This window comes from Vulpes vulpes, chromosome 2 (assembly GCF_048418805.1).
Source record: "Vulpes vulpes isolate BD-2025 chromosome 2, VulVul3, whole genome shotgun sequence".
Lineage (NCBI taxonomy): Eukaryota > Metazoa > Chordata > Mammalia > Carnivora > Canidae > Vulpes > Vulpes vulpes.
Genome location: NC_132781.1, coordinates 43,392,544 through 43,414,275, shown reverse-complemented (window position 1 = coordinate 43,414,275; position 21,732 = coordinate 43,392,544). Strand labels below are relative to the sequence as shown.

At 33.1% G+C, this 21,732-nt stretch overlaps 1 protein-coding gene across 2 annotated transcripts in view; it reads right to left on the bottom strand.

Annotated features, from left to right (window-relative positions):
* The window catches only part of TAOK1 (TAO kinase 1), a 153,771-nt gene that overhangs the window by 44,606 nt on the left and 87,433 nt on the right, over positions 1–21,732 (bottom strand). For both annotated transcript variants that reach the window (XM_026016302.2, XM_026016303.2), the window contains 8 exons: positions 21,542–21,613; positions 19,239–19,340; positions 17,964–18,009; positions 17,118–17,214; positions 15,281–15,394; positions 12,074–12,165; positions 3,154–3,247; positions 1,098–1,179 (listed from right to left, as the gene is read on the bottom strand). In XM_026016302.2, the coding sequence (XP_025872087.1) occupies positions 1,098–1,179; positions 3,154–3,247; positions 12,074–12,165; positions 15,281–15,394; positions 17,118–17,214; positions 17,964–18,009; positions 19,239–19,340; positions 21,542–21,613 (699 nt within the window). The remainder of the gene's footprint in view (positions 1–1,097; positions 1,180–3,153; positions 3,248–12,073; positions 12,166–15,280; positions 15,395–17,117; positions 17,215–17,963; positions 18,010–19,238; positions 19,341–21,541; positions 21,614–21,732) is intronic.

Sequence of the window (21,732 nt, the reverse complement as noted above, 5' to 3'; positions counted from 1 at the left end):
TAAGTTCAACAATATTATTCCTATCAATAAGATGGTCAAACTCCAAATGAAATAAATTTTTGAGAACAGAAAGCATATACCAATCATGTATTTAAATTAAGCAACCAAACCCACTGAAAACTGAAAGCATTTACATGATTCTTAAAATATTTTCAATGCCAAGTTAGAAAAATATATTTCTAAAAAGGAAACAGAAACATGATATTATGTATTTTTTGAAAACTCTTTTCTCCCACAGTATTTATATAGATATACATTTCTCTTTCTTTCACATTATTTTAATGTGGGACATAAACATATAAAATATGGCAGATATAAAAATTAAATCCAAAGTTAAGCTGTTTTACTAACTTTGAAATATGACATTATTTCACATGAATTAAAATGTGGAGTTATAACTCATGAATACATTCTTGCACATAAAAACAGCCAATTGGTACTATCTGGAATATTTATATATCCTATCCAAACATCGTAAAGCACTTAATTAATTTTGAAAACACAAATGAAAAAACTTGGCCTCTGAGAAAAGTTCCAATAGACAACAGTATATAAAGTTAGCATTTTATCTTTATTTTGTTATTTTATTTTATAGTACATTTTTTTAGTATAATTTTTTTTTTAAGATTTTATTTATTTACTCATGAGAGACACAGAAAGAGAGGGGGGAGGAGGCAGAGATACAGGCCAAGGGAGAAGCAGGCTCCATGCAAGGAGCCCGACGTGGGACTTGATCCCAGGACTCCAGATCACACCCTGGGCCAAAGGCAGGCGCTAAACCACTGAGCCACCCAGGGATCCCCATAATTTTAGTAAAAATTAGTAGAGCATAGTGATTTAAAATCAAAGAAGAATAAAATACATCTTTAAATAATTACTTAGGGGTAGAAAACAGTAAAACTGACTTTTATTTATTTATTTGTTTATTTTATTTATTCATGGGCGACACAGAGAGAGAAGCAGAGACACAGACAGGGAGAAGTAGGCTCCTTGCAGGGAGCCCAATGTGGGACTCCATCCCCAGATCTGGGATCATGCCCTGGGCCAAAGGCAAACGCTCAACAGCTAAGCCACCCAGGTATCCCAGTAAAACTGACCTTTAAAAGTTCCTCTGATGTAGGGCGATCTTGAGGGATTTTCTGGAGGCAAGAATCTACAAAGTTGCGAAAATAATCAGACCTATTGTAAAGGAAAGTATCAAGTGAACATATTGCTATTTCCTTTTACACATCCACAAACCATACAGAGAAGTTAGCATCTTATGCAAGGATGACATGGAAATTCATGTTCATGTTTAAGCACCAAGTGTTGTATATAAGTACTGAATCACTAAATTCTATACCTGAAACGAATATTAACTGGAATTTAAATAAAAACTTAATTAGAAACAAAACAAAACACAACCATAAATCAGTGCATGTGCCTATTGGTGGGAAGGGGAATGGAAACGGAATGATAAAAAAAGCAGATACAAAAAAAAAAAAATAAGCAGATACAATATACTATAGATTTTACGTCTATGAAAAGCTATCTAAAGCAACCAATGAATCTTTACCATTTTCCAAAGATAAATTTGCATAGATTATTTAAAAATCCAAAAAAAAAAAATCCTGCTCCCACAATTTAAGAAACAAACAAGCAAAGGTAAAAAAAGAAAGAAAGAGAGAGGTAAACCAAGAAACAGACCCTTAACTATAGAGAACAAACTGATGGTTAACAGCAGGGAGGTGGATTGGGGGATGGGTGATATAGGAGATGGAGACTAAGGAGTGCATTTGTCACGATGAGCACAGGGCAATGTATGGAAATGCTGAATCACTATATTGTACACCTGAAACTAATATTACACGGTTATGTTAAATAACTGGAACTTAAATTAAAAACTTTAAAAATAATGTTCTTTTCAATTTTTTTTTTCTTTTCTCTAAGCCATCTCTCTTTCTTGGTTGCTACTTGGGTCATCTTCTATATATATTTTTAGAACATCAATATATTTTGCTTTGGAGGGAGCAGTTTTATACCCAAATGTTCCTAAGCAAATGGATAAAACGTCCATTAAATCCAGAAAATCAATTAATATATTTTTTAAAACATCAGAAGTCTACAACATATTATTTTATACAGTGTTACTGATGAGAGTTCAATGAGAAAAGTAGTAAGTAATAATTACTCTGTCAGTGTTTGTCTTTCATATTTTAAGTTCCTCGTAGGCAAGAATTCTTTTTTTGAATCCTCCAAAATATCAAACAGTGTAAAGACATTCTGTGTTCACTATATTTATTACTGATATGTACTATAATGCTAAACTCTGTGCCAAAAGATTCCTTCTACATATCTCTAAATAGGTAGCAAAGATCTATGAATGCACCTTAAATATGTAATTTTTAAAAAATTAGTTTCACTAATTTATGCATCTACTTGTCAATTTAAAAATACTTATTTAGTATGGTTGATATCTCCCTAGAATTTTTCAAATGTTAGACACACTTGAATACACTTGGATACACACGCACTAAAATTTCCTATCACTGATAAAAACCCTAGTTTTCTAAAACTGTCAATGTGTTCTCCATAGACTTCTTTACATAAATGAGTTTAATTTTATCAAATCTAGGAAGCACCAGTATATGGAGTAACAGACCATTTGGAATATAAATATCATAATAACAATAAAAAAAACCCAAATTACGAATTACCTGATAATTCTGATAAATCATTTATGTTTTATACCTGATAAATTGTAAACCATTCCCTAATAAAATATCACTATGGGTTGTGGCAATCTATGTATTTTAGTTATAAAATATTGTTTAAATTATGCTATTTATTAAATATATATTATATATTACTTATTATATAATCAGGGTTATATGTGTTCCTAAAGTTCAAAGAAAAAAATAAAATATAAATTTTTGTAAAAAGCATTATGTGTTGCTTCCATATGGCATCATCTATTTCTGAACTGAATTACATATATGTTACGAATAGCAGATGTTAATAGAAGATAAACATGATATAAGGGTAAAATAAACCAATGTAATATTTCTTCAGCTAATACACTTTACCTAAGTGAAATAAAATTATTTTAATAACATTATAACAAAGTATTTAACTTATACAATGTTGAGTTATATATGTCTCAGGAATACTCACCATTCATTAGACTGTAGTGTAGGGGATTCATTTTGGGCTATGTGATATAAGGCACTCATTGCATTCATATTAAATAAAGGAGGCTTCCTTTCCGCTGTAAAAGAAAGAAACTTTGTTAAAATATGAGCTTATTATATAAGGGCCATGCAAACATGGTTTAACAAATTTTTTTGAGGGGGTCACCTGGGTGGCTCAGTCAGTTAAGCACACAACTCTTGATTTCAGCTCAGGTCATAATCTTAGGGTTGTGAGATTAGAGCCTGTTGGGCTCCACACTGGGTGCAGCCTGCTAAAGATTCTCTCTCCCTCCTCCCCTGTGCCTCCCCCTCCCTCTCTCAAAAAAATTAAAAAGTTAAATTCAATTTAAAAAATTTTTAATGTTTTGTTTTTGAATAGTCTTAGCAAAAAAAAAAAAAAAAATTACAAGTAAAACTCCAAGTTTCTCAAGTGCGTCAACGATTTACACTAAGTTGTTGGCCTCATGCCCTACCACCCCTAAACACTTTACTGTGTATTTCCTATAAATAAGAACCTTCCACTAAAGAACCACAATTAGATCAGGCCATTAATACTGATACATGACTATCATCTAATCCTCAACTCCCATTCAGGTTTCAAGGAAATGTTCCAATGATGTCCTTTTAGCAACAGCAAGCCTTGATCACCTGCATCAAGGAAAGTGTGCATCTTATCTAAATTGTTAACAATTAACATAAAATTGTGTTATATAATACTTTTATAATACTATATTATATATATTATAATATTATAATACTATAATACTTTTAATACCTATAAAATGTGTAGTGATATCACTTCCTATTCCTGATATTGGTAATCTGTGTTTTCTTGTTTCCTGATCAATCTAGCTAAAGGTTTATCAATTTTATTAATTTTCTCAGAGAACTAGTAGTTTTTTTTAAAGATTTATTTATTTATTTTAGTGGGAGGGGGGGAAGGGAGAGAAAGAAAGAGAGAGAGAAAATGAATCTCAAGCGGACTATCCACTGAGCACAGAGCCAGTGCTGGGCTTGATCTCACAACTTTGAAATCACGACCTGAGCTGAAATCAAGAGTCTCAAGCTTAACCAACTAAACCACCCAGGTGCATCTCAGAAAACTAGTTTTTTGTTTCATTGGTGTTTTCTTTTTTTTTTTTTAATTGATTGTTGCTTTGATTTTTTTTAATTTTATTTAATTTTTTGTTGTTGTTGCTTTGATTTTTTAAGTTCTCTTTCTTCTACTTATTTTAGGTTGATTTGCTCCTCTTTTTCTTTTTTTTTCTTTTTAAAAGTAGGCTCCATGCCTGATGTTGGGCTTGAACTCACAACACCAAAGATCTAAAGTCACATCCTCTGCTGACTGAGCCCTTTGCTCCTCTTTTTCTAGTCTCTTAAAGTAACAGCTGAAGTTATAACCTTGGCAATTTTGAAGTATACAAGACTCTTGACTGTCCCTCAATTTCGGTTCGTCCTATGATAACATTTGGGTTATACATCTTCGGCAGGAGCATCACAGAAGTGTTATATTTTCCTCATTGTATTCTATGAGATAGTGCATGATTTTGAATACTTCTATTATTGATGGCATTCACATTGTATTACTTATGGCTGTGTTAGACTTCTTCATGGTACCTTTTTTTCCTTTGTAATTACATATTTTTTGAGAAGGTACCTTGAATCTTTTTTTTTTTTAATTATTTATTTATTTATGATAGTCACAGAGAGAGAGAGGCAGAGACACAGCCAGAGGGAGAAGCAGGCTCCATGCACCGGGAGCCCGACGTGGGACTCGATCCCGGGTCTCCAGGATCGCGCCCTGGGCCAAAGGCAAGCGCCAAACCATTGCGCCACCCAGGGATCCCGGTACCTTGAATCTATATTAACATCCTGTTTTCTCATAAAACTTTAATTTTCTTCTCTATTTACTATATGGGCTTGCAGTTTCTCTTTTTTTTTTTTTTTTTTTAATTATTTATTTGAGAGAGTGAGACGGAGCAGGGGGAGAGGGAGAAGCAGGTCCTCTGCTCAACAGGGAGCCCAACATGGGGCTTGATCTCGGGACTCTGGGATCATAACCTGAGCCAAAGGCATTTGTTTAACTAACTGAACTACCCAGGCACCCCTAGACTTGTAGATATCTATTGTATTTTTATACTCTGCTACTGTCCTTTATTTTGATGTTCAAAATGCCTCATATTTGAATAGGGAGAACCACTTTATGTTGGCTTTTTTTTGACATGGCTCTATCATTCCCTGATCACGTCCTTGCTTTCTGGTACACTATGATCTTCCAGGCTCATCTCGTACTTTCCACACTCCAGATTGTTTCAACCATTTCTCCAAGAAGCTATGGCAACAGGTGTATCACAGTTACTGAGGTGTCACTGCTCTTAGATTCTTTCAGTGGGTTAGGAAACACATATACATAATATGTTTATATACATATACGTACATGCACATTAAACATGTTTACTGAAAACAACAGAGTTCACTAGAATATATTCAATCCAATCAAATCCTACTGCATTTATTCTAGCTTTACCTCTTCCCTTTATTAATCACACCCTTCTGACAATGAGGAACCTTGTTCTTATTATCCTTAATTAATATTTTCTTATCTGATAAATTCTCCCTGTAGGTAACCAGTCTCCCCATCTTTGCTACCACACTCTTGAGCAGATGCCCTCTTTCCGTCCTCAAGTTTTGAAACCCCATTCCAAGTTACTCTACAGTGTGAATATTTGTTTATCCACTCAGTTTCTAAAACCCAACCTAAACTGGGTCACTTCTCTGTAGTGTGGCCCTCTTCATCAGTCTTTATGAGGAAAGCTCTCTTCTTTTTGATCAGAGATGAACACTGTTATCAGGCCACCTCCAAATATAGAGGTACTCCTTAGACTCTGACCCAATAGGAAGTTTCCCCTATTGTCACCTCTTTACCCTACTTGGTCTCTGACATCCCATGCTGAGCCAATTCCATGACTCATGAAGGAGTCATTGCCCCTAACCCCTATGTTGTTCAAGGGTTGACTGTATTGTTGAATTTGGTTTCCTAATATTTTGAGTTTTCTGGATTGACGTTGACCAAGGAAGGATACTGACCTGCAATTTTCCTTTTTAGTGTCCTTTTCTTTTTCAAAAGTGACCTTTTGGCATCAGGGTAATGCTGGCCTCATAATATGAGTTTGGAAGTGTTCTCACCTCTTCTATTTTTGGGGAAGAGTTTGAGAAGGTTTAGTATTAATTCTTCTTTGTATGTTAGAAATTCACCAGTGAAACCACCTGGTCCTGAACTTCTGCTAGTTGGAATGTTTTTGATGACTAATTCGATCTTCTTACTAGTAATCAGTCTGTTCAGATTTTCTATTTCTTCATGATCCAGTCTTGGATGTTATATGCTTCTAGTAATTTGTCTATTTCTCCTAGGGTTGTCCAATTTGTTGGCATCTAATTGTCCATAGTCTCTTGTAATAATTTGTATTTCTGTGGTATCAGTTATAACATTTCTTTCATTTTTGAATTTGAGTCCTCTTCTTTTCATGGTAAATCTAGACAAAGGTTGTCTGTTTTGCTTATCTTTTCAAAAAGCCAGCTTTTAGTTTTGTTGATCTTTTATACTGACTTTTTATTTCTGCTCTGGTCTTTGTTATTTTCTTCCTTTTATTAATTTTATACTTAGATTATTCTTCTTTTTCTAGTTTAAGTGTAAAGTTAGGTTATTTCAGATCTTTCTTGTTTCTCAATGTAGGCATTTATCCCTGTGAACTGCCCTCTTAGAACCACTTTTGTTGTTCTCATACATTTTGGTATGCTGTATTTCCATTTTAATTTATCTCAGGAATCTTTTTTATTTCTGATTTCTTCTTTGACCCATTGTTTGTTACAGTAGCATATTGTTTAATCTCCATATATTTGTAGATTTCTAGTTTTACCCTTATCATTCGTTTTAAGTTTCATACCATTTTGTTGGAAAAGATGCTTCATATGATTCCAGTCTCCTTAAACTTATTAAGACTTATTTTGTGGTCTAACATATGATCTATCTTGGAGAATGCTCCATGTGTACTTGAGAAAAATGTGCTTTTGGATGGAATGTTCTATATGTATATGTCCATTAAGTCCATCTGTCCAACTTAGTCCATTAGTCCATTAAGTTCAACATGTTAAGATCAATGCTTCCATACTGATTTTCTACCTGGATGATCTATCCATTGATAAAAGTGATGTATCAAAGTCCTTTACTATTATTGCATTGCTTTCTATTTCTCCAATTAGGTGTGCTAAAACTGCTTTATATATTTAGGTGGTCCTACATTGGGTACATAAATATTTACAAATGTTATATTTTCTTGCTCGACTGACCTCTTCACCATTATGTAATGCCCTTCTGTCTCTTTCAGAAGTCAGTGTATTATTATTTTAAAAATTTTTTAAAAAGATTTTATTTATTTATTCATGAGAGACAGAGAGAGAGAGAGAGAGAGAGAGAGGCAGAGACACAGGCAGAGGGAGAAGCAGGCTCCATGCAGGGAGCCCGAAATGGAATTCGATCCTGGGTCTCCAGTATCAGGCCCTGGGCTGAAGGTGGTGCTAAACCACTGAGCCACCTGGGCTGCCCATTTTTTTTTAATTTTTAAGAAAAGACTTATTTATATATTTGAGAAAGAGTGTATATGAGTATGAAGGAGGGGAGTAGAAGGAGAGGGAAAGAGAAACTTAGTGGGCCTCAATTTCAAAATTCTGAGATCACAACCTGAGCTAAAACAAGAACTGGAGGCTTAACTGTGTCACCCAGGCACCTTGTTATTTTTTTAATTTTAAGTAGGCTCTATACCCAACATGGGGCTTAAACTCATGACCCTGAAATTAAGAGTCACATGCTCTACAGACTGAGCCAGCCAGGTGTCCATACAGTCTTTGTTTTAAAGTCTATTTTGTCTGATGTAAGTATACCTACCACACCTGTCTTTTGGTTTCTGTTTACATGGAATATCTTTATCATTCCCCTTCACTTTTAGTCTGTATGTGTCCTTACATTTGAAGTGAGTCTCTTATAGGCATAATACAGATGGATTCTATTTAGCCATTCTATGATTGGAGAATTTATTAGTCCATTTATAATTAAAATATTATTGATAGGTATGTACTTGTTGCCATTTTGTTAATTGTTTTCTGATTGCTTTGTAATTCCTTTGATCCTTTCCTCTTAATCTCTTCTTTTGTGATCTGATGATTTTTGTATTAGTATTCCTTTCTTTTGATCTTTTGTGTATCTACTACAGGTTTTTGCTTTGTAGTTACTATGAGGCTTACATAAAACAACTTATATTCATATTAGTCTACTTTAAGTTAGTAACAACTTAAGTTTGAACACATTCTAAAGTTCTACATTTTTACTCTCCAAACTCAATGTTTTATGTTTCTGATGTCACAATTTACATCTTTTTATCTTGCATATCTGTTAACAAATTACTGCAGTTATCTTTATTTTGATTTATTTTCGTTTTGCTCCTTTAATTTTCTGAAAATTTATGTCCTCTATACTTTATAATCAGAAAAAAATGGTAAATTTTATTTTTATAGACACAATTGTACAATCCTGCACAAAGCCTGGAAAACAACAAAGTAGGGAACTTTTCCATCAGACTAATTGCAAACAAACACATAAACTCACCTATGAAAATGCCTGTACTTTAAGATCTCTTGGTCATAAGACATAACCAAATTACTTCAATCATTATGATAATGAAATATGATAGTATTTATTAATAACTATATTTATCAAAACCAGGGTGAGTACAATTGACTTACATTTGTCCTTCTACCTGCACTATAATAATTTGCTTTAACTCATTATCCTTAACTATTTTATTTTATTTTATTATTATTATTTTTTATCCTTAACTATTTTAAAGTAGAAAAGCATATATATTTCCAGAGACTACAAATCTAATTTGCATTGAAAATCATGCTCTTGATCTCTATTTTCTAACAGGGTAGTCACTAGCCACAAGTGACTATTTAAATATAAATTTATTTAAATGACAAAATTAAATATTCACTTAGTTGCAACAGCCACGTATCAAGTGCTCAAAAGTCATGCAGATACAGAGCATTTTTATCACTGCAGAAAATTTTATTGGCTTGTGCTACTGTAGACCTTTCCTCTGGAACCAGAAGCAGGCTTAAAATGTAGTTCCTAACTTAGTGCTTCATAATTCAAAACATTTGTAAGTAAAATTTTTAAAAGTGATTATGAAAGATGAAGATGCCAAAAGTATGCCAAAAACTCTATAAGAATTTAAGTGTCTCACTCTTTAAAATTATTTAAAGGCAGTCTCATCTTCAGATATTGCTTTATTTTAAGTGTAAAGACTCTCACTGTGAAGGAATTCTATTTTATTAGCTATAATAAAAAGAAGCTAGCAAGGTGCAGTCAGTTAAGCCTCAGGACTCTTGGTTTTGGCTCAGGTCACAGTTTCAGGGGCATGAGATGGATATCCAAGTCAGGCTCCACTCTCAGCCTCTCCCTCTCATGTTCTCTCCTTGCTCTAAAATAAATGAATAAACTGGACTTTAGACAGATTTCTTTTTGAGCAAACAAGTGGTCAAGAATACTTTGTAATCAAATAAATATAAACATATATCAATAATATCTAATAGCACCATTAAGGCAATTTCACTATCACCAAGGGGCACATGTATCAGCCAGCATATAAAAATACCCCATGGGCAGAGTATATTAACCAGCTTCTCTACATTTATACCCAAAGTTTCTTAAGAAATTAATTAGGATCTACCAGTGAGAAGAAGAATCGAGGTTAAAAGAATAGAAATTAAAACACTTTCAAATGTAAAAAAAGATTCTGCAAACCTCAAAGAGAGACCAAGAAATCAGAAGAGAATGATATTGTGGTACTCTCCAAATCTCTGTTTGCTTATGCTGTCATGCTTTATTTATTTTTTTAAAGATTTTATTTATTTATTCATGAGATACACAGAGATAGAGACAGAGACAGAGGCAAAGGGAGAAGCAGACTCCCTGCGGGGAACCTGATATGGAACCCAATCCCAGGACCCCAGGATCTCAACCTGAGCCAAAGGCAGATGCTCAGCCACTGAGCCACTCAGGTGCCCCAGCTGTCATGCTTTAAAATAAAATAAATAAATAAAATGATATAGAGCTCGAAGGGAATGGTTAATGTAGGAATTACAATAAAAAAGCAAAAATACCTAAAGATTATATAATTCTTAAAAAATATTTTATTTATGCATTTGAGAGAGAAAGAGAACAAACGGGGGGAGAGAGAGGGGGAGAAGCAGGCTCCACTGAGCAGAGAGCCCGATGTGGGGCTCAATCCTAGGACCTAGAAATCATGACCAGAGCCAAAGGCAGACACTTAGGGCACCCCATCTGAGCCACCCAGGCACCCCATCTGAGCCACCCAGGCACCCCAAGATTATATAATTTTGAAAAAATACTAGACTGTAAGATAGAAAGAGCTTGGTTTATAATGGAAATTATGATATTCAGCTACTACATAATGATAAGCTTTTGATTTTATTTTACCTCAATTTCCTTATCTACTTATTTTACAAAACTACTGAGAAACCCAATTTGAAAACGATTTAACCAAATTACACATGGATTTTACCTTTTTTGTAAAAAAGATTTTATTTATTTATTTGAAAGAGAGAGAGAGAGCATTCATGTGCACAAGCAAGGGGAGGAGCAGAGGGAGAGCGACAAGCAGACTCCCCAGGGAGCTTAAAGACTGAGGCAAGGCTTGATCCCACAATCCTAAGATCACAACCTGAGCCAAAATCAAGAGCTGGATGCTCAACTGACTGAGCCACTCAGACACCTCTCACATGGATTTTACATTTAATGTGTTATTTTCAATCTGTGGTCACTCCTAGAATGTTCAATTAAATATTCCCAATATTTACTGCTTTTAAATGAGGGGTTTTTTTTATATAAAGATTTTTTTTTTAATTTATTCATGAGAGACACAGAGAGGCAGAGATATAGGCAGAGGAAGAAACAGGTTCCTCACAGGGAGCCCAATGTAGGACTCAATCCCTGAACTGGGATCACGTCCTGAGTCAAAGGCAGACACGGAGCCACCCAGGCATCTCTTAAATAAAGTTTAATGGAATATATTTTTTTAAAGACTTTCTTTGTAAGTAATTGCTACACCCATCACGGGGCTCAAATTTACAATCCCCAAATCAAAAGTTGCATGCTCTATCAACTGTGCCAGCCAGGCACCACTGGAATATTTTTATAAGGAAAAAAAAGGGAAAGGATTTAAGACTGGAGGGGGTGAGCTTGGAGAATCAAGAGCAAGATGATACACATTATCTTCAATTATAGTGACAAATCAATTATCTATCTGGCTCTCTTACACTGGGAATGTTAGTAAAGTTACGATGGTCCACTGACTTAAGCATATTTCCCTTTATGGGCAACAGAGTAAAATGTGTGCATAAAATCAAATTGCTACAATATGGCATACAGCCTGACATCTAATTCTCATACCTAATTCAAACTAATAAGTATCTTAGGTAGAGGTAAGTAATTCATCAATGCTATATAGAGACTTTCTACAGAGGGTAAATCTAGTAATCACAGACATATTTTAGATGTGTAACAAATACTCATTAAATATTAAACATAAATACCTCAAACTTAATAACACAGTGGAAAATTATTTTAGACCTAATTTAACAGAGCAAATATAATATACCTAACCTAGTATATATATAAATTACCAGATAACCAAAGTGAAAACTTTAACAGATTCATTGACCCCTTTTGTAATGGACTAAAAAATAAAAAGTTATGATATGGTACAGAAAAATGAAGTAAAACACTGATCAAAACTTATTATATAGTAACAAGGAATAACGCTTACCTAGTTCAATACATGTTATCCCAAGAGACCATACATCTACTTTGCCATCATACTGTCCTTCATCCATGGCTAAAATTACTTCTGGGGCCATCCTAAAACATAAAATGTCATTTAAAGTAAAAAAAAAAAAAAAAAAAAAAAAAAAGCACACTATTCTTTATCAGTGTAATGAGTATCCACATAAGAGAATACCTGTGTGAATTCTAGCCATTGTATCTGGACAGAAGAATTTTTATAATGAGAAATAAATGTACCACAGGTAATCATGTATTATTTACCATTGCATATATACTGTAAGACTCATTCTCACCATCTGTCATGATCATATAACAGCATCCAAAAGAAATGGATGTATACCGGAGCATGGTTGTATATTCTAATATTGTATAACCCTTACGCTAGTGACTTTTTTTTAACTCAGTTTATTTTTATTATTATCTTAAAGAATTATTGTTTTTTTTTTTTTTTTTAAAGAGAGAGAGTAGGAAAGGGGCAGAGGGGGGGAGAGAGAGAGAGAGAATCCTAAGCAGGCTCCATTTCTAGCATAGAGGTTGACACAGGGCTCAATTTCATGACTCTGAGATCATGACCTGAGCCGAAATCAAAAGTGAGATGTTTAACTGACTGAAGCACCCAGGCACACTCCCCCTTATGCTAGTGATTCTTAAATATTTTGGTCTCAGGATCCTACTATGAAAGTCTGACTTATGCTGGAAAGACTGAATTTTTATCATTGGCACTGAATACTGTCAATTGCTCTCCTTGAAGTGACAAGCTCACTCCATTTATTTGAGAAAATATCTGCCACAATAACCAACACTGAATAACCACAGTTTGTCATTCTTCCTTTTAAATAGGAATAGTGTTCCAAGATAAAAGTGTCTAGGGCAGCTTACAACAGAGACAATTACACAATTATCAACCTTACAGGTATCTTGGTTATAAAATGGAGCATTAACTCATATTTTCAATTAAGGTCTAACTTTTTATGGTACTTTAATTTACACTTCATTTGTATTTGTTGTTAAGCAGAGCTAGACACTTAGAATAGCTGTTGATGCTTAAGTAGGATTGTCACCATGCTCTTCAGTGTATGTGAGTGCGTAAGTGTAAGTGTAAAAACATCTAAACATGTACCTAGCTCCTATTTTCCAAATATACTATATACAAATTAATGAATATGCAAACAAAGAAAATTTTCAACTGTCAATATCAAGTGTTTCCAAGGTCTTTTTTTTTTAATAGAGGGAGGGAGGGGCAAAGGGAGGGCAGAGAATCTAAAGCAGGCTCCATGCCTAGTGTAGAGCCTGATATGGGGCTGGATCTCATGACCCTAAGACCATGACCTGAGGTGAAATCAAATGTCGGATGCTTAACGAATGAAGCCACACAGATATCTCTCGAAGGTTTTCTTTTAAGATGTTGAAATAAGTTTTGGAAATTACTAATTTAGGCAGAGTTTAACAAGTAATTTTGTTTTTTATTGCAGAACTTTTTAGGACCTTTAAAAATATCTAATATTCATCATTACTTTCTAAACAAGAGAACCATTAAGAAATATTATTTGCTCACAGAGTTGTTTTAATAGAAGTGAAAGGGAGTCTATCTAAAGTTTGGTCATCTAGAGCAGTGGAAGAATAGAAATTCTTCAAGTTCTTAAATTTGTTTGCCTCTAATGAATTTATGAAAATTAGTTAACCACTTGTATATTTTTGAGTTACTTAAATTTTATAAGTTTAATAGCTGTAAAGGATACAATGCACAGCATATACACACATACATATATACTTTATACTGTATATGTGATTTAAAGATATTTATTTTTTTTTAAGATTTATTTATTTATTTATGATAGAGAGAGAGAGAGAGAGAGAGAGAGGCAGAGACAAAGGAGGAGGAAGAAGCAGGCTCCGTGCCAGGAGCCTGACGTGGGACTCGATCCCGGGACTCCAGGATCGCGCCCTGGGCCAAAGGCAGGCGCCAAACCGCTGAGCCACCCAGGGATCCCCAATTTAAAGATATTTAAAATACAGAGCTATAGAGTTAGCTCATTTGATTTATTAAAAAATATTACATTGCTCTATAACCCAATTAGCAAAGCCAGTCTTCACTGTCCTACCAATCAGTCAAATCAGAATTACTTTCTGTCAAAAAAAAAGTCTCACTTCATTTTCAATGCAAATAACATGTTAATGTGTCCCCATAACAACCATCTCAGTTATTAATTTTATATTAGAAAGAAAGAAGGGGGAAAGATGACTGAGGAGAGAGAAAAAGGAAGGAGTAAAAGGAAGGGAAGGGAGATGACTGAATAGGCAGACGGCCTTGCCAAGAGTTCGTATCCTGACTCTTCAGTATTTCTGATAGTTGCTATATATTCTTCAAATTGTCCTTCTGGTGTTCCTTTGAGGCATTTACACCCCAGATCAATGCATCATTGTAATATTCAGGATGGGTAAGGAGTCTTATTTTTTATAAAGTGGGAAAAGGGAGATTTGAAAGTAGATGGAAAAGAAGATGTAGTGGACCTAAGATATCACTCTCATTATATGCAAGAACATATGGAAGTTGAAGATTTGGACAACTATTCCCTTCAAACCTGCTGACATTAATAATGAATTATTTAGGGATAAAACAGATGATGCCTAGAATTTGCTACACAAATGGCAGGGCCAGGGGAAGAGAGAAAAAGGAGTACACGGGGTAGGAATGGCCAAGGGATATTGTTATTGGGCTGTGTAATGGTATTTGAGGTTTCATTAATACTTTTGTCTACTTTTATATATACTTTAAATTCTCCACAATAAAAATTAAACCCCAAATCTCCAAATCAGCTATCAGTCTTTAAGTACTCTTAGTACCTTGAGGTACTTTAATCTTATCTTAGTTAATATAAATCTAAAGAAAACACACAAATTTCCACTTAGCATTTCTATCTTCTCCTCACTTGGATTTTCACTGAACTTTTTGACTCCCACACCCAAAATATTCAGGTTATAATAGAGAAGAAAATGTTAAGGGGACAAAGGAAAAATAGGAGATGTAAAGGGCAGCACTCCAAATCTATATTTGAACTAACTATACTTAAAGTTAAGATGTCCCACATAGTATTATATTACCAGGAAAAAGATAAGCCATCTGAAAAAATACAACCACATATTTCCTATTTTAATTATAAGGATCAAGAGCAAATAGGATTATTCTTACCAATATGGCGTTCCCACAAAAGAATTGGCAGGAGATGCCATGGAAGCTGATCCAAAGTCAGCAAGTTTCACCTGGCCTGGTTCTGTCAGAAGGATATTTCCTGCTTTGATATCTCTGGGTTTAAGAAACAGAGAAAATTATTTCTCTTTTCTTCATTAGATTGTGTTGAAAATGATAAAAATCAAATTAAAAAGTTTAAAATAGGGAAGGAGAAATCAAAATAATTAAGTCCTAGGATAATTTCTGTTAGGATAATGAGACTTAAGATCCAAATTAGAAAGTAAAAAATACAGAAGTGATATAAATATACAATGACAATTTTCTTCTCTAAAAGAGAAGACAAAATAGCTGTAAAGACAAAAGAGAGAAAATCAAGTAATTAGAGCATAGTGTATATTTGAGTTCCTGTTTACTGATACAAATAATGGTTTTAAAAATAAAATTTAATTAGCTGCCCCCTTCATAATTTTAAGATTTCTGAATATATTAAAAAAGAAAGAGAAAGATCCAATCCCCAATTTTTTTTAAAAGTTATTCTTCTCATTTCCAAAACTTAGCATAGTTCTTCTAACTAAACATGAATGAAAACTGAAACACATGGATAACGTAGGATCTAATAATTGCAAATTTACATTCAAGCTTAGTTTTTAAAATCAGCAAACATACTGTCGATGCAAATAACAGTATTATGGATATTTATATAATAGGATTGTATGTCTAGGTGGCACCAAAACACACATTTAACCTTTCCAAAAAAAAACAAAAAAAAAAACAAAAACAAAAAAACAAAAGACAAACACAAAATACCCACCCACCCAACAAACCAACCAAATTTCCAAACACTTGTCAATTCTAACTATAGTATTGTAATGGGTATAATATTAAATATCTTTTTCCTTCCATTTGCTTTATTAAAGAGAAGAGGTACTTTGAGGCTGATAAGTCTTTAGATTCTAATTCTGCCTCTTCTATTTGCTTATTTATTAAGCATATAGATTTCTCTTGGACCTTACCATCCTCATCTTAAAAAAAAAAAAAAAAAAAACAAACCAGGTAAGCCATTTAGCTTATAATAGCTCTGCTACAGCATTTAATATGTATTGCCTGACCCACATATACGATAAAAAAAAAAAGTGAGTTTCCCTTTAGAATAGTCAAACATATCAATGCTAAAAATGCATTATGAAAAAAAATGCATTATGAAATAGTTTAGTTATAACATTACTATCTGTTATTAAGGATCATCAAGGACTAATACTCAAAAATATAAAAAGTGTTAAAACCATGTCATGGGATCAATGAAAGATATCTGTCATTATCAGTTACTGGAAAGACAAAAGACCTAGATTTAGTTCTAGTCTAGTTTATCTGGCTTTGTAAAACCTTGGAAATATTAGTCACAAAATGGAGCATCACTTTATCTGTAAAATGAAAAAAATAAGACTACACAATCCCTAATGTCTTTTCCATCTTAAAAATTAAATGATTCTATAATTAAATTCCTATCACAAATCTATAAAATGTTCATATGTGAGAAAGCCCAGCACCATAAGTAAACAAAGATAAAGATGATCCTATAATGAAAATTCTTTAATTTTGAATTAAATCTTTTATCATCATGAAAAAAAAAAAAAAAAACTGATCCTAAAAGGAGATCAAATGTACTGGCATGTTTGTAGGACAACCCAAAAAATATGAGTTTATAAGATTTTGAAATGCTTTTGTGTGGCTAACACCAACAAAACTTATTAAGTTTTAAGTGGGTTAATAAGTTCCAGGGTTGATAAATCCAATAAGCCATTTGCTGTTAATACATGATAATTGTCAAAGTGCTTACCTATGGATCATGGTATGAGAATGTAAGTAGGCTAATCCCTGGAGAGCACCATGTGTAATTGCTGCTATTTCCACTTCTTGTAATGGCTTTTTGTGAACTTAAAATAAGAATTTATTGGAAAATAATTACTTACAGAATATTTTTGTTTAAAAAAATAAACATACATATGACGCAATTTAAAAAAACTAACATTTAGTGAGAAGATTTGTTCTCCTAGACAATAAAACATTGAAGCTATTGAAGTTTATTTTTTTTATTTATTTTTTTTAATTTTCTATTTATTTATTTATTTATGATAGTCACAGAGAGAGAGAGAGAGAGAGAGAGAGAGGCAGAGACACAGGCAGAGGGAGAAGCAGGCTCCATGCACCGGGAGCCCGACGTGGGATTCGATCCTGGGTCTCCAGGATCGCGCCCTGGGCCAAAGGCAGGCGCTAAACCGCTGCGCCACCCAGGGATCCCACTATTGAAGTTTATAACTGGTATTACAATTGTGTCTAGTTATTAAAATGTATAGTTCACAGCCAATTTTCCTCTAACAACATTTAACAGCTAGTTGATTATAAAAACAAAAGTAACAAAAGAGAAGTTCTCCCTTATTCTCAAGTATCTTCATTCTGAACAAAGGAACAGGTTAAGCTGAATGAAGAAAAATGCTTGTTATGTCATAATGTAAGAAAACTCACCTATTTTATGCTACTACAGGACAGTGCATACCATGCTGAGAATCTCGAAAAGGCGATTTTAATCTTTCCGGAAAATTTTTACATTACTTAAGAAAACCAAACAGAAATCTCATTTCATATGCTCTTACTTTTTTTTCCTGAATAATTAAAGGAAACCTACCTTCCAGCAAATCTGAAGCAGATCCTAAACAATATTCCATTACCAGCTACATGGGAAGAAAAATTATAATCAATTAGTAAAAAGATTCTATTTGAGATAAAATAAATTCACCAAGGAGATCAAAAAGATGGCTTGAAGTAAAATAAAAGCGATCCATCATTTACTTTAAAAAATAAATATTTACATATTTAGCAATTTGTTAAATGATAAAGTTAAGCCAGTGATACATTAATCTTTAATGTCAACATGTAATCACTTGTACAAGATGTATATTTCATCTATAATAGCTAACTAAACTACAAAATATAGTTACATTGTTATAACTGTACGGAAACAAAAACTGTCCTCTGGATCTATATGTACAAAGTTTAGGTTACAATTTAAATGTTTTGTTAAAGCAAACACAGAGCACCTCTGTGTGCCAGTATTTTAAATATATTAACTAATTTAATCCCCACAACTACCTTATAAGGTAGGTCCTATTACTATCCTTGGGGATCATTTCTGTCAAAAGAAAATTTACTGTTTAAAGATACAGTTATTAAACCTATACCACTGTTGGATTACTACCTTGTCACCTCAACGGTAATGAAACAAAATTAATCTTCATTTCTTGTAATAAAGTGTCTCAATTCTCTACTGTTAGTATTATTTTTTTTAATTTTTATTTATTTATGATAGTCACAGAGAGAGAGAGAGAGAGAGAGAGAGGCAGAGACACAGGCAGAGGGAGAAGCAGGCTCCATGCCGAGAGCCTGACGTGGGACTCGATCCCGGGTCTCCAGGATTGCGCCCTGGGCCAAAGGCAGGCGCCAAACCGCTGCGCCACCCAGGGATCCCTACTGTTAGTATTATTTAGCCAAGGAATTACAATCTGTTCATATTACACCAAGATTCACCCAGACTTTACCAAAATCTTTGTGGTTAAACAGATTACAATATATGTATGTCAAAAAGATATGCTAACTTTCATCCTCAAATAATAGGATTGTTGTACAATGTTTGATAAACCACTTGAAAAATGATACTAAAAAATGTCAGAAAACATTTTACCACACACATCAAGTTCAGCTAAATCTCTACAGTTAACCTGTAAAAGTTCTATATCTTTTATTGCCAAAGAGTCTGAGAAAAGCTGCTCTTCCTCTCTCAGTATGAACTAACATTTCAAAGTATTTTTGCATGGCTTTACACAACCATTATGAGACATTCTTGAATTAATTAATTCTAATACAATACCAACTAAATTATAGCAAGGAGAGGGCAAATACCTACCCATGCCGTGTGCTCACGTAAATAGCAGCCTTTGTATTCTATACTGTTGGGATGTTTTATTCTTTGCAGAAACTTAACTTCCTTAATAATATCCTGCCATTTCTATGAGGAGAACAAAAAGGAATAAAGGAAATAATTATGAACAGTTGCTTTTCCTTAGAAAGTTATATAAGAAAAAAAGTAATTACCTGATTAAGCAGGGTTAACATACAACTTTGCTGTATTTGTAATATTTAAATAGGAAATGAATAAATTTAAAAGAAATTATATTTATATACTTTAAACTCAATTCATAATTTATAAAGTTATTTTATTCAAGGTAGAACACATTTTAGTTTGATAAAACTTATCAGTGAATCTCATTAAAATTTTACAATCACACGCCAAGCATGTTGATGAAAAGTATATACCATATTAGTGATTTTTCTTTATCAGTTCTTCTCCTTTCTTTTTTTTTAAGATTTTATTTATTTATTTGAGATAGAAGAGAGAACATGAATTGGGGGAGGGGCAAAGGGAGAGGGAGAAGCAAGCTGCCATATTTCTAAAGGCAGGAAAACTATTAGAATAATAGAAAACTTTAAGAAATATTTTGTACTAAAATTTAAGATCATATATCTATTTTATTTCACAAGTCCTCAACAAAATTCAGCAAAATACGTTTACAGTGTTTTATATAAAATGTGTACAATATAAGATGCTACATTCTGAGAACATTTCATGGACTTTAAATTTCAAAATTGAATGCTCAGAACAAAACAAAAGCTCATATTCTTCAACATAAAAAAAGACTTTCATGAAGGCCACTAATAATTTGATGTGGAAAGATGATATACTAAATGAAACTTTGTTCTAGGCATAACTAATCAGACTCCAACACAGTACCAGTCTGCCTGTGAAAGCTAGTTCTAAAGTTGTGCTATAGAATGGCAAATAAAAGTATAGTTAACTTATAAGAAACTTTGTAAAAATTCACGAATTTTTAGAAACTTTTTAGGTATTAAAATGATGGAAGAGTGATATAATCATAATAGTGTTACCATATCCACAATACGATTTTCACAAAAATAAGATTTACCATAAAACAGTGATTCCAAAAAAGTAGAAAACCAAAATCTTTAAAAAGGAAAGACTAACCCAGCAATTCTACCTCTAGGCATATACCTGAAATTCCTGAAAGCAGAGATTCAGAGAAATGAGCATACTCAGTTCAGAGCCACACAATAACCAAGTGGTAGAAGCAACCTAAGTGTCCACTGACGAATGCATAAACAAAATGTGGTGGTTCACACACATATACACATATACACTACACACTTCAGGAAGGAAATTCTGACACATACTATAACATAGATGAATTTTGAGGACATTATTTTAAGTGAAATAAGCTAGTCACAAAAGGTCTTTCATGTAAGGTTTTCACTTACATGAAAGTAGTCAAATTTATAGACAGAAATGAGAATGGTGATTTCCAGGGCTGGGAGAAGGAGAAAATGGGGAATTACTGTTTAATGAGTTAAAGAATTTCAATTCTATAAGATGAAAAGAGTTCTAGAGAAGAATGGCAGCGATGACTGCCCAACAATATGTTTTCAATGCCACTGAACTGTACACCTAAAAATGGTTAAGATGGTAAAATTTGTATATTTTATCACAATTAAAATGATTAAGTTAAAAAATTAAAACCAAAAGATCCTAGATTTAGAAAGTAGAATACATGTTACAAAGTAAATTTATACAGTTAAATAGAATACATTCTGAAAAAAACTAATCAGAATATTAGCGAATGAAAGTAGTGTCAATGATTTTGTTTTTCAAATTATTACACACTGCCTATTTTTCAGACTAGATATAACTGCCTGTTGGTTATTAAAGTTTGTTTAAAACAAGCCTTCAATAATTTCTAAACCATTAAAAGATTATAAACAATATAATTTATTGTAAAATGTATCTCACTCTAGTTTACTTTTATAAATATTGGTACTTCTTCTATGATACAGATAAGTAATATATTAATCCACAGTTTAAAAAAGTAAGCTCATTTCAGCTGCATATTTATTAAAAAATTAAAAGCAAGGGGAACAAGTTGGGAGGCTTTTGTAATGCCACTATTGTTCTATTGTTCTCTTTGTGGTTTAGATACAACGTTAATGGGTATATGTAGTTTCTGAAAGAGAATTCATCGAAATATACACTTTTTATACTTTTCGCTATACTTTTTGTAAGAATTCCCATCTACCCTCATTAAAAAAACAGCATGTCATTCTCTAATATGCCAGTGAGAAAATATCCATTTCACCCACCTCAGTAGACTGCTTTCCACTATAAGACATTTTCTTGATAGCGACCACTTCATTGGTGCGCACATCTCGTGCCTAAAAAACAAAGCAAAGACCATTGTAAAAATAAATCCATTAAATCAGGCCAATCATTTCTCTGAGAATAGAAGCATTTATAAGCTATCATTTCAAAGAGGACATCAAAAACATTGTTA